At 40.1% G+C, this 12065-nt stretch overlaps 2 protein-coding genes across 5 annotated transcripts in view; both read right to left on the minus strand.

The window, feature by feature from the left end:
• Nucleotides 1-7386, minus strand: part of KIAA0408 (KIAA0408 ortholog) — a 32611-nt gene extending 25225 nt beyond the window's left edge. Inside the window, exons 1-4 of the mRNA XM_049817683.1 lie at nucleotides 7252-7386; nucleotides 4120-4458; nucleotides 3694-3773; nucleotides 984-2358 (exon numbers count right to left, since the gene is read on the minus strand). Of these exons, the coding sequence (XP_049673640.1) occupies nucleotides 984-2358; nucleotides 3694-3773; nucleotides 4120-4458; nucleotides 7252-7386 (1929 nt within the window). The remainder of the gene's footprint in view (nucleotides 1-983; nucleotides 2359-3693; nucleotides 3774-4119; nucleotides 4459-7251) is intronic.
• Nucleotides 7384-12065, minus strand: part of SOGA3 (SOGA family member 3) — a 45660-nt gene continuing 40978 nt past the window's right edge. For all 4 annotated transcript variants that reach the window (XM_049818243.1, XM_049818241.1, XM_049818242.1 and 1 more), the window contains 2 exons: nucleotides 11581-11679; nucleotides 7384-7497 (listed from right to left, as the gene is read on the minus strand). The gene's annotated coding sequence lies outside the window, so the exon portion shown is untranslated. The remainder of the gene's footprint in view (nucleotides 7498-11580; nucleotides 11680-12065) is intronic.

Genomic DNA, 12065 nt, shown 5'->3' on the forward strand with positions numbered 1-12065 from the left:
GCATCACTGCAAGGCTGTCAGAAAGACACGCAGAAGAAAATCTGCATGATCGGATTCTCAGCTGTTTAAATCCACATAGCTCCCCTAAAGTCTGTGAATTTGTGAAAGTTAAAAGCATACCAGCTGACAGTCTGAACCCATATAAGTTTCTCAGCTCCAAACACATCTGCCTTCTCTTTTCCTAGACGCTAAGGGGCATATCTCTTTGTGTTCGTTGGCCAAGGAGCTCTTCAGAAAAAATGATTTTTCTTTCTTTGTGGCCTTTTACAGAACCTGCAACTTACAGTGTATTTTCAAAACCATCTGTTTCTCTTTTCATTAAGAAAGAATGTTGGCAAAGGCAATATTTCTAAACTTCTGCAAATAAAATTCAGCCAAATATGAATTAATTAATCATGCCATACTCTTCCGTTTCTGTGAGCCTATGCTTGAATATATAGGAGAAGCCTGGAACTGAGACACAAGTAAGAGGAGGTCACTCTATTCCTGGAAACTTTATGGAGCCACAATACCCCTTTTCATAGGCAGTTCCAAGGAAATCCTGAATCAAGCAGCACCCTGGATGCTGAAGAATGCTATCTAAGCTGTCCAGGATTTTGACATGGCCAAGTGTGCTTAAGCCTTTTGGGAAGGCTTATGAAATAACTCATCAGCTAAAGCAAGGAGGGAGAGAGTTAAAACCTGACTGCAGTACCCACTAGTTCAATCCTTGAATAACTGCACAGCAGTTAAAATCTAGCTTTACACAACAGCAGCAGAGATCAGAATCTGGCACACGTCTTCACTGGTCATTCTACCTATATGCTTCTACCCTCCCACAACTCTATTATCTTCAGTAGAAATACTCCTGATTCATCCAGATCCTGGCCTAAAGTGTCTATTTTTTTACATAGCTATTTACACTATCACGTTAGCCTGCCTCATGTTAGAATCTGAAGCTTGAAACTGAATTATTTTGTTCTTGCTATTCTTATGAACCTTACCTCTGGTAACTTCTGTCTCTCTTTTCCTTGCTTGAGTTGCTGCCCAATATGCCTGGCTGAATTCCTTGGAAATTCTTGCTTTCCTTGCTCAATCTGGAGCATTTCTAAATACTGACTCAATGTCTCACAACCCCCATCGGTGAATTCAGAATTTGCCCATGTCCGCTTATCTTTGCAGCAGTTTGCATTACCCAGAGAAGTCACTGTTGTTTTTTCATAGTTTTTCAAAAGCTTTTCAACAACACCATAGTTCGACCTTGAGTCAGCTGAACGCGGGCGACCGGATAAATTACTTGGTCTCCAGTCATGCTCATGAAGCATGTGCCTATAACCACTAGTGTTTGGAAGTCCATTTATTTGCTTTTGTTGCCCCACCGCTCTGACAGCTTTGCTGGGGTTGCTAGTTTCTTGCTCCTTTGCTGCAGAGAATTTGGGATTTGAAACAGAAGATGTATTTACAGTTTCTGTCCTGCTAATAGCAGAGTCACACAGTGGGCCGCAGGGTTTGTGATCTTCTGACGCTGTTTGAGGCACCTGGTTTTCTTGCAGAGCATTGTTACGTTTATCTGTGTGAAATACAGTCCGGTTAAACTCATCGATCTTTGCTGCTAAAGTTTCATTTCTTTGGGTCTTTCCCAAAGTATACCTAGACTCTTCCAAAAGATCATTGTGCAGGGTAGCAGGGGCATAAAAGTCATTACTGTAATAAGGGCTGCTGTGAGACTTGGGACTTTGTTTCTGGTGCATCTTGTTGCTTTGGGCCATATTTCCATCTGAACAACTCTTTTGGGCTGACAGTGGGGAAGGTTCACTTTTATTGACTTTTCCAAGTTTGCCCACATCATATGCCCACGTGTTGTGGCAGAAACTTGTTGGTACATTGCACTCATTTTTGGTTACAGGTATTGCAGCAGTTACCAACACAGGACCTTTCACAGACTGCCCCTCATTTGCACAGGCTGCTGCAGTTTCATTCTGGTTTAAGGGTGAAGGATTCATCAGTTTCCTTCCAATCCTACAGTCCTGAGCCTTGCAATTGCTTTTGATGCCTGGATCTCTTATTGGTGCTTCAGAAAGCTGTACAACTGCAGAAAGTGAGTTTGTTAGGTGCCGAGAAGTGCTCCGTGGAGGAACTGGTGGAGCTTCTTTTTTTTGCCAAGGTCTGAAGTCTGGTCCTCTGTCCCCAGTAAGACCACCATAAGACATGTCCTGCAAAGCCTTGGTGGAGCTCATCAGATTCTTCCTATTATTATGTTCCTCTGTTTCAAAAGCAACTGAAGTCTGTGATTCATTGCTGGACACATGGTTCATCTCAGGCAGAATAACTGTGTTTTGGGTTTCCTCAAATTCCCCCAGGAAAGGAAGTGACTTCATTCTGGAAATAAAAGGAGAGGTGTTTTAGGGATGAGCAATAAGGGTATTCCCCCAGGGGACTTCAGCATGGCTTCATTCTCCCCATGAGCAGGTGTTTTAACACTGGCTGCTTAAAAAGATTTGGGAGCAGCTTTGCTGCAGCTGATACACCCAGCATATTTGAAACATACACAAAGAATTTGAAGAAAGCTCAACAAAGGGAATCTTGTATGCTTTTCCCCTGCCACTAAAATTCTTTTTCTGAGCTTTTGTAGATGATTGCTTGTTTTCTTACCTATCCTACAGTAAGGACAGTGGGATCTTGTGAATTCTAATAACTCCAGTGAGAGTCTACCTGACTATGAACTGAAAGAAGCAAGCTTTAGGACATAGTGCATCCCTCATGTAGGTTTCCTAACATTATACATGATGGTACAAATGTGTCTTCTGAGATCTGTTCAAAAATCACCTTTCTCAGCCAGGATTTAGAAACGATACATCAGCTATGAATCTATCTGCTTTAAAGATGCAAACACTAACCCAGCTACAATAATAAATTAGTGACAGCCAGCCAACTGATTGCATGGGGGAGTGTAAGAAGTCCCTCTGCTCTTTGGGACCATCTGAGAAGATCTTCTATGATGCAGAATTCCATGGTGTCACAGCATAGCTGAGACATAGCCTTTCTCAATCTCTCTCACGGTGTGCACCCTGTCACACCATGGGTTCAGTCTTACATTCTGAGAATTTCTGCATAACTCGAAAGGAAGACTGGTGTTTAGCTTGCTAAAGGAGACCATGAACATTGAATTTTTAACAGATGGCTGAACGTTCATTTGCCATACTTTTCAGGGTTTGGTTTTCTATCTTGCCATTAGTACAAATGTATGGTTGTTCTTCCTTCTCTTGCCTTCTTTGCACTCTTGGATTGTCAGTCCCTGACACATCTCCCTCACTTAAGGCTAGATCTAGGCTTAATGTAAGAAACCTCCCAGCCTAACAAACTCATACACTGTTGTATAGAACTAGATGGAAATGGGACCAGGGCAGACAGAAATATCTGTTCATTTTCCGAATCCTCTATATAGCCATCAGAAACAAGTACAATTTCATCTCATATAAATACTAATTTCATTTTGTAGGTTCTATAGATAAACTCCATTTTGCCAGTAAAATGTGCCCTTTTATCATATTTCAGTATTCTTCATTTGAAAGCTTTATGCTGAGCACTGAAACACTAGGAGGATAGGAACTGCCCAACTCCTAATAAATTCAACAGCAAAACCCTCTTCAAAGTGAACACACAGTCTCATTATTCATTTTCTTCCTCGGCTATAGAGTCCAAATATGTTTTTACCTTCTGTGGTTGGACTTCTTTCGAATTTCCTCTTGATAGCTGCATAATTCTTCACTGACTCTGGCAAGTTCCTTAAGAGCCTTTATAAATATAAAAACAGTCCTTTAATGTAAGTCTTTTAAATGGTATCTCCAGAATTATTTTGAAACTTGTGGTGATTTGCATTTAAGACTCACAGCAGAGGAAAGTAGCACAAGGAAAGATACAAAAATGCCCCCAAGTTATGACTAGAGGTAAAGAGCACGCAGTTAACACATTTAAACAGTGAGAAGATGCTCATCAATAGCAAACCAAGGTGGAAGTAGAGACAGTGCCTTGCTGGAAAGCTAAAATCAGGGAGATTGGTTCTTTAGGTTAACCTGGCAGGCCAAAGCCCTCAGTATTTTCTTTGCCCTTGTAGCTGAAACATGCTCATACTTTACTTACTACATTGAGATCACCAATATAATTCTTGGCATTTTTCTTGGAAGTTTTGATGCTGAGGCTATCTTCAGGTTCCTCATGGTCAAAGCCCAGATTGTCCATTAACAGACTATTGTTTCTGCTCTTGGCTCTGGTTTCTTTACATTCGTGTCCTGTTTTACTGAGCAAACTCCCTTTTTCCATCCTGTCATTTGCCACACTGTGTTGATAGTTCAGCTCCACTGTGCCACTCTCTTCCAAAGTAGGGGAATGCATGGACAGCTGCAGCATCTTGCTCTGAATGGCCTTATTATCATGGACGTTCATATTGCTCTCCCTTCTAAGTTTTACCTCCTGGTAAAGCTGAAAAAACAATAGAACTGTCTATTAAATCATGGTACTGTGATGAACTTCATGGTAAAAGAACATATGCAACTTCCATTTTGAACGATGCTTCACACCAGGTAGAAAGATTTTATACATGTGCTAGTAGAAAAGTGTTGAGTCACATAGTGTGATAGTTCACAGACCATTATTGTCACAGGATGAGGAAAGGTCTGTTACCATTCACAAACTCTTTGTCATGGTTTTAATCTATGGTTTCCACCCATAGGATGGGATTGGAATAGACCTCATGACGTCAATGGCCCTGCCTTGAGCAAGAAGCTGTAAGGTTGTCTTCCAAGTAATATCAGCACACGAAGTGGCGGACACAGCCCTGATGTGATGGATGGGGAATGTGAAGGAATGGGAGGGAGGGAGAGGGCTCTGGCTATGTTACAGCCTGTTAAAGTATATTAATTTAAGGAGGGGAAGTGAATTCTCATCACACACAGTGCTATCTGCACTAGAGCAGACTTTTCTGGTTCTCAGGCAAATGGAATTCTTCCCTATGACTGGAGTGATAAATCAGTATTGCAGAATGGTACTGTTTGGCGATGTGCTGTCACCCTCTTACCTTCTTTCATGCTACCTGCTGAGAGCCTGTGGCTTCATTAGTAAATGAAAAGGTGTTAATTCCTGTCACCCAGCACATTCAAACTAGGGAACTGAGATAAATTATAAATTAGAAAAAATAGCAACATCATAAAAACCTCTTCTGCTTACGGTATCGTTTCCAGTGCCAAGAATCCCATGGCTCTCTATAAACATTCATTCTTAACTTGCTCTTATGAAGAAACCACAGAGCAGGGACCTCGGAACAGCCACCTGCCTGCTCTCTCCCAGCGCACAAGGCCATCACAACAGCTTTTGGAAGGACAGTGAAAAAGAATAACAACATGAAGGACATGTGGCCATTTCATGGGTAGTGCTGTGGATTAGAAGTATTCTCACGTTCAGAGACTTGACAGTTGACCTCATCCTGGGCTTTCAGATTTCACTCCCAAAGCCCAGCTGCTCATGGAACCTGAGGGCTGAACTTTGTCACTTCCAAGAAATGAGAGCTTCATACGGGCTCAGCATAGCAGTAAGAAGGAAGCATAACACCTCATAACTCAACAATATCATCTCCTAAACCACGTAAGTCTTCCTGGAGGAATCCAGGAATTAAGTTAGGTTTTGGTGGGCTAGAGAAAACTACCAAATAAAAATACAAGCTGATAAGGTAGCACAAGTTTTATTGAGGAAATCCCTCTACAGATAAAGGCATTTAAAAGGTATCTCCCCTTTTCTCCAGCCAGGTGCTTCTGGCAAAGAAATGTCAGGCAACTGAAATCAAAGGCAGCTATAGACTCAGTTTAAGAGGGGACCTTAGGATACCAATAACTTTGGGGTATCATCTGCAGTTTTGTCTGTTCCTGCAGTACCCAGTGATTTGCTTCATTCTCTTCCCCTCAGCCCCATTCCATTCTTTATCTCTTTTTCTGTCTCTGTCACACTGTCCTAATCCATATGCTAATAACGAACATGGAAAAAAACATGGTCTTTGCTGCCATTGTCAGGACTACTAATAGCCAGAATACCTTTTCACAACACATTATTGTCATTCCAAAACAGCTCACATACCTAACAAACTGAAATTCAACCACAGAGATCAGATTACTAACTTTTGAAGCACTCTAACCTTGGTGGTGAAATTAGGTAAGACTGCACAGAAAAGTCCTTACACAAAAGACAAAATGTGGTAAAGACTATCATACCAAAGGCTGCAAGAACTGCAGGTAAATATAAGAGAGCTGCCATTATGGAGTTATGTATGCTGCAGGCTGGTTTAACGGGCAGTGTATGGCTGCAATTCATTTGGCTCTGATCATTTTCCTTCTCATATTTTCATGTGAGCAATCTCTGCCATACATTCCTGTGTTGCTCAGCCACGGGACGGTGTTGGCAGAGAGCAAGCAAAACCACTCCATGTGTATATTAGAATGAAAAATGTGGAAAGCTCAGTGGTGAAAAAACTTGCTTCTATATGTTGCCAAGGCAGATTCAATTTATGCATTATAGAGTGCCAGAGGGTTCTGCTGCAGGGAAAATTTGGGGATAAAAGAATAATAAATAATTATTCTTATAATCCTTAGCTATTTCTGGAAGGAGATGCATTAGAAATGGCAGGAAGTGAGTGTCTGTTAGTATGTGTAAACACAAGTGATGTCAGGACTTTCATGCTATTTACTGTAGCTGTTTTCTCTACTAAAAGTCACCCATAAATGGAGCAGGTTCTAGCCAGAACGATTCTGCATCATGCAGCATTTAATGAATGACATTCTTTTTAATATTACCATTTACACCAGCAGACCTGTGACATCCAATTCCTTTTTGCCAGAGAATTATGATACCTGGATTTTTTGTTACTAAATACGTGTTTTCCTAAACCCCATATATGCGGTTGTTCAGCATGTCCTTGAAAAAAGCATGTATAATATGAGCAGTGTGGCTCATGCCCAGCAGAACTGGCAGCAGTATATATAGCCAACAATATCATAGCAAACGTCACACAAAGTGACATTTAACCTCCTGCCTCGTATTCATGACTATTAAATGAGCAATTGGAAATACTGCTTAACCCCAGGCTTTGCATCCTACCAGCAGCTATTAGAAACTTCCAGTGACAGATAAGAAATAGGACATAAATCAGAAAAAAAATAAATTGAAGCAACACCTCGTCACTTCACTCCAAGTGAAAATATTAGTGTTCAGAGTTTTGTTTAAAAGTACCTCTTCTATTTTCTTCTGCATGACCTTCCATTGACATTCCCATTCTTTCCTTTCATTGTCAAATCTCTCCAGCAATTCCATCTTCTCTTTATTCCAGTTCCTCTCAGTGTTCTCCAGTTGTTTACGCAGGTCCATGGTTACAGTCTATGCAACAGCAAGAAGATAGCTCTGCTTTTTGTCTTTCTTCCCTGAATGTTTCCTGGAAGTTTATCAGAATAAGTCTTACTTGTGTTTGATTCGAGCTTTCTGGGGAAAAAAACAACCCAGCAAAACCCCCAAATAATTAACCAAAATGTGCTTGCAGGAGACAGCATCACACGATTGCATGATATATACCTGGAGTGTAACTAGAGTATGGACGAACTAAGCATTATTGGACACAAACGCAAAGGCAGAGAGTCCCAGTCTGGAAAGGGGAGGAGGGACACGCATCCGGCATCATAAAATTCAGGAACGTCTGCCACAGCAGGCCCTGTACTATGGCCACTTCGCATCTTTGCCATTATTCTTCATTATAAACCTGTTTTCAATGAAATTTGAGTCTGCATGATATTGAATGGCACTTCAGGGCCTTGGGATCCTGCAACATCTGCCCTTGAGGGTGAAAGCTATTTTTATGTTTGTTCAAAAGACAACTGCAAGTGTAAAGGTATCATGTTTGCTCGTCCACTCCTTTCACACATGCATGTAGCATAACAAAGACTATGACATTATTTTGGCAATTGAAGACTGTAAACTTAATACATGCAGAAAATTCTCATGGCTATATGAATGCTTTAGAAAACATGAAGGAAAACAGGACAGGAAAGCTATTAACAGGTAACAAATACATATACACTAGAAAGCATCATTCTACTATATAAAGGACTATAGGTCATTTTAAAGAGTTCCTGTATTTTGGATTTCCAAATCTAAATCTATAAATGTTAGTTCCAGGACCAGCATAGGGAAAACTAGAAACTATTTTCCAATAGCACTAACTCAAATCAAGTTCAAAACCTTGCTCAGAATATTTAACTCATTTGTGCTTCAGTTTCTCCTTCCCCTTCAGAAGTTTTTAGTATCTTAGTATCTGTGAATGAAAAATTATCAATTGAACCACTAAATATGTATATTTTAAGGGAAATATTTTGGACCTGATCATCTGACTTTGGAGCAAAACAATTACAGATTTTATGGGCCTGGTGTTCCTCTTGCTTCCTTAGGCTTTACAATAGAAACTACACTACCATCAGCACATTTACTATGCCAGCAAGGCAAAAATAACACTCATTCATTCAGTTACGGTAGCTCCTGTGGTATAATGGCGGTACACACACACTGATACTTGAGTTTGTTAACTGTGGCTCTCAAAGCCAGCTGTTGGGTTACTTGGGTGGACACTAGTCACAAAATGCCTCTGCATTGCTTTGGTCTCCTGCCAGAAACCAAGCGTATAGGCAGGCAAATGAATTACCAGAGAATTAACTAGGGGTAAGCCCAGTTTACCCTCATGGAATTTGTTCATTTCCCTGACCGATGGGCAATGATTGTCAGCTCACAAGAACTGCCCATTTTATAGCCCACATTTTCTTTGATATAGTGAAAATTCATTCTTGAGATTCACGCAAAATTCTTCCCCATCCTGTATTTTATTGGACAAGCCTTGTTGATTCTGCTGTGGCTACTGTGTAATCACTGCTTACCAGTGTCTGCATTATTTCAGCTGACTGGGAAGCTGATGCCAAACTTGGAGTCAGCTTCTTTTATGAACAAGTAAGCAGAAGAGCTCAGCTGAAGCCCAATGGGTTATTCAGGTCTTTGGGTCATAGGAAGTCCTGCTACAGGGTCTCTCAACTGGCAGCCATGGGCCCAACCCTAACTCAGAGGTTGCAAAACTGTTTACCCCAAGCAATTTTGGACAGAGGACTTAGAGAACAAGTTGACTGTTCTCCAAACATCTCTGTCAGCCCATTTCACGATGGTGTAACCATGTCACCATGTAACGTGGTATTGGAGCTTTCTCTTTCAAACTCTGATTCACACCTGCCTTGGAGCTCTGAAATGGCAATCTGTCCCTCAACTATCTACAAACAGATTTCAGACCCCTTTTCCTCCACCTGCTTTATAAAACCATAAAACTCCTTGAAACTAAGAGCTGCTGAAAGATAGCACAGCATTCTCATCACAAAAGAAGTGAAGCACTGGTTTGCTCATGGCTTCTTAGGGAAGGCAGCCAGGCTATAGAGACTGCACCTCTCCAGGCCAATGTTTCAGCTTTGTGGAGGCTTCAGTAAGTGTTGACCAAAAACAACTTACAAAAAAATTTCACTGCACTTAAGACCTGTTGCATTCTAAACATCTATTGCTAATGAACTTTAAAAACATTTCAATACTTTCTCACTTTGCTAATTCAAAGTTTGCAATTCTTAGTACAGTAATTTGCATCCTTTCTTTTCCTTTCCTTTCCTTTCCTTTCCTTTCCTTTCCTTTCCTTTCCTTTCCTTTCCTTTCCTTTCCTTTCCGGCTCCATTTATGTCTTTATAACCTTTCAAGACATCTCTGAGAAACAAACAAAAGTCAACTCCACTCCACTAGAATCCTTCAAATACATGTCAGAAAGAAATAGAAAAACATATAAATGCTGTAAAGTCATGAACAAGAGAGGCAGGCATAATCTGTTTTCGACTTGCAGAAATGGTAATTTTTGCTAGTGCACTATTAGTAATAATAACCATGCTTCAATCAGCAGCCTATTACTAGAAAGTCAACACTATATAGCATATTTTTCTTTACACAAATAAGAATAGACGTATAATATGTACTCCTTTCAAGTATGCATATAGCACTGAAAAGGCCCCTCGTGGTTTCTGAGTGCGGGGAACTACTATTGCCATGTTTGCATTCATCTTAACAGTTTCCAAGTTGTTTCATATGGGTCTCTGATTATAAAAAGGGATTGGACACCACGAAAATGAAATCAAGTCTTGGAAGAGGTTAGTTACAGAAATTACAGATAGCCACTTGTAGCTCTAAGATCCACAAAAAACTTGTATTGCTTCTCATGCTTCTCTGATTTCCTCTTGACATAAATTCTGAGAAGAAAACTCATGTTTATTGATGTTAGCAGCTGGATGACTATATGGTTTTGCTGCTATTGTACAGTGGATAAATTCCTCAGAGAGTTTTAACTCTTATTTCTATGAATCCCCACCCCCCACCCCCCCTTTTTTTCTTGGTATTTGGTTTGGGGGTGGGGGGGCAGTTGCTTGGGATTTTTTCCCTATTAGCAATAAAATCCAATTTGTAGTCCTGGTAGTATACCCTCTGTCTGTATAGTGCACCAAGATGTCCCCATGGGTATTTCACATAGCTTAAGCAACCCAAAGCAATGTAAAATGCCACATTATAATTTGCTGTGTGGATCAGAACAGTATCCATGCTCTTGCAGTATTGGCACTTTCTGCATGTCCTAGACAAGGTCAGAAGCTCATTACAGCAATCAAATTCAAGCAAATAATCAATTTTGCCTACATCAGCTTCATTTTCCCGTAACTCTTCCTTGCAAGCAAAAAAATGTTTTAAGCAACTATTTGATGTTAATGTTATTATTCCCCCATATCTTACCTGTGCCTTTTCTATCCACATATTAAAAATGGAACACAGTTGGCAACCAACCTCTATCAACTTCTGAAAATAATCTGCAGTGACATCAGCTAAGTTATTTTTCAACAGAGATTAATTAGATTGGATGTGCACAACCATTCAGATACACAAATCTTCCCTTCATTTTACAGGGAAAAAAGTGATTAAATTATATTTCCAAGAAAGTGCTGTATTTTAGATGACTAAGGAAATTGTAAATTTATGTATTTGTTCAACTACAAAAGTGTGCCATGTGTCACAATACTGTGCACTTTATACATAAAAATAAACTACAATTGAGTGAGACAGTGAAAGAGAGAGAAGGGAAAGAAAAAAGAAAGAGGGATGAATGAGAGAGTGAAAGAAAGAAAAAAGAAAAAGAAGAGAGGGAAGAAAGAAAGAAAGAAAAAAGGAAGGAAGGGAGAGAGAGCGAGAAAGAAGGAAGGGAAGAGACTCGAGTGCTCACAATGCTACCTGTCATCCCTGTTCTCTTGATATATCTGTGCCTGCTCTGAAGAAACTAACTGAACTAATGAAGAGTCTTTCTCTAAGAATAAAGACAATATATAACATATACAAACACCACATTACATATAAATAACATTAGAGAGATATTTAAATAACTGTTTGCCACATTAGTAAATTGTTTTCTTTTTTAATCTTAACTGTTCAAACCCACTGATTTAAAATAAACCGTAACCGTACCTTTCATGGAATAAGAAATCCTTTAGAAGTCCATTTCTAAACAGCAGTGAAAGCAATGAAATGCATAGCTAGCTGGGATCCAGTTCTGCGAATCTTGATCTTTAAAAGAAATAAGAAATCTAAGCAAGACACAACCTTTCAACTGGGGCAGCATCTGCAGCTGTCTTTGAATAACTCCGCAACTTTTGCAAACTGAAAAACAGTTCCGTTCAGCATCATCCCAGCAGCTGGCTTCCACGTGACGTCAGTGCACGGAGGATGGTTTTAAAGCCATCTCTTCCAACCCCCAGCTCTGTAACTTTATATCTCCTCATATTTTGTGTAAACAACTCCAAGTCCAGGACATTTTTAGGTTTTATAGTGCAGTCCAGTCTTTAAAGCTTGCCAAAGCAGTCAGTGTTAATATTAAAGCTATGACAATAGGCAATTTTTGGTTTCTTTTATTAGCATCCATGTTGTAAAGGAAGATTCTTTGCTGCCTTCCA

This window comes from Accipiter gentilis, chromosome 15 (genome assembly GCF_929443795.1).
Source record: "Accipiter gentilis chromosome 15, bAccGen1.1, whole genome shotgun sequence".
Lineage (NCBI taxonomy): Eukaryota > Metazoa > Chordata > Aves > Accipitriformes > Accipitridae > Astur > Astur gentilis.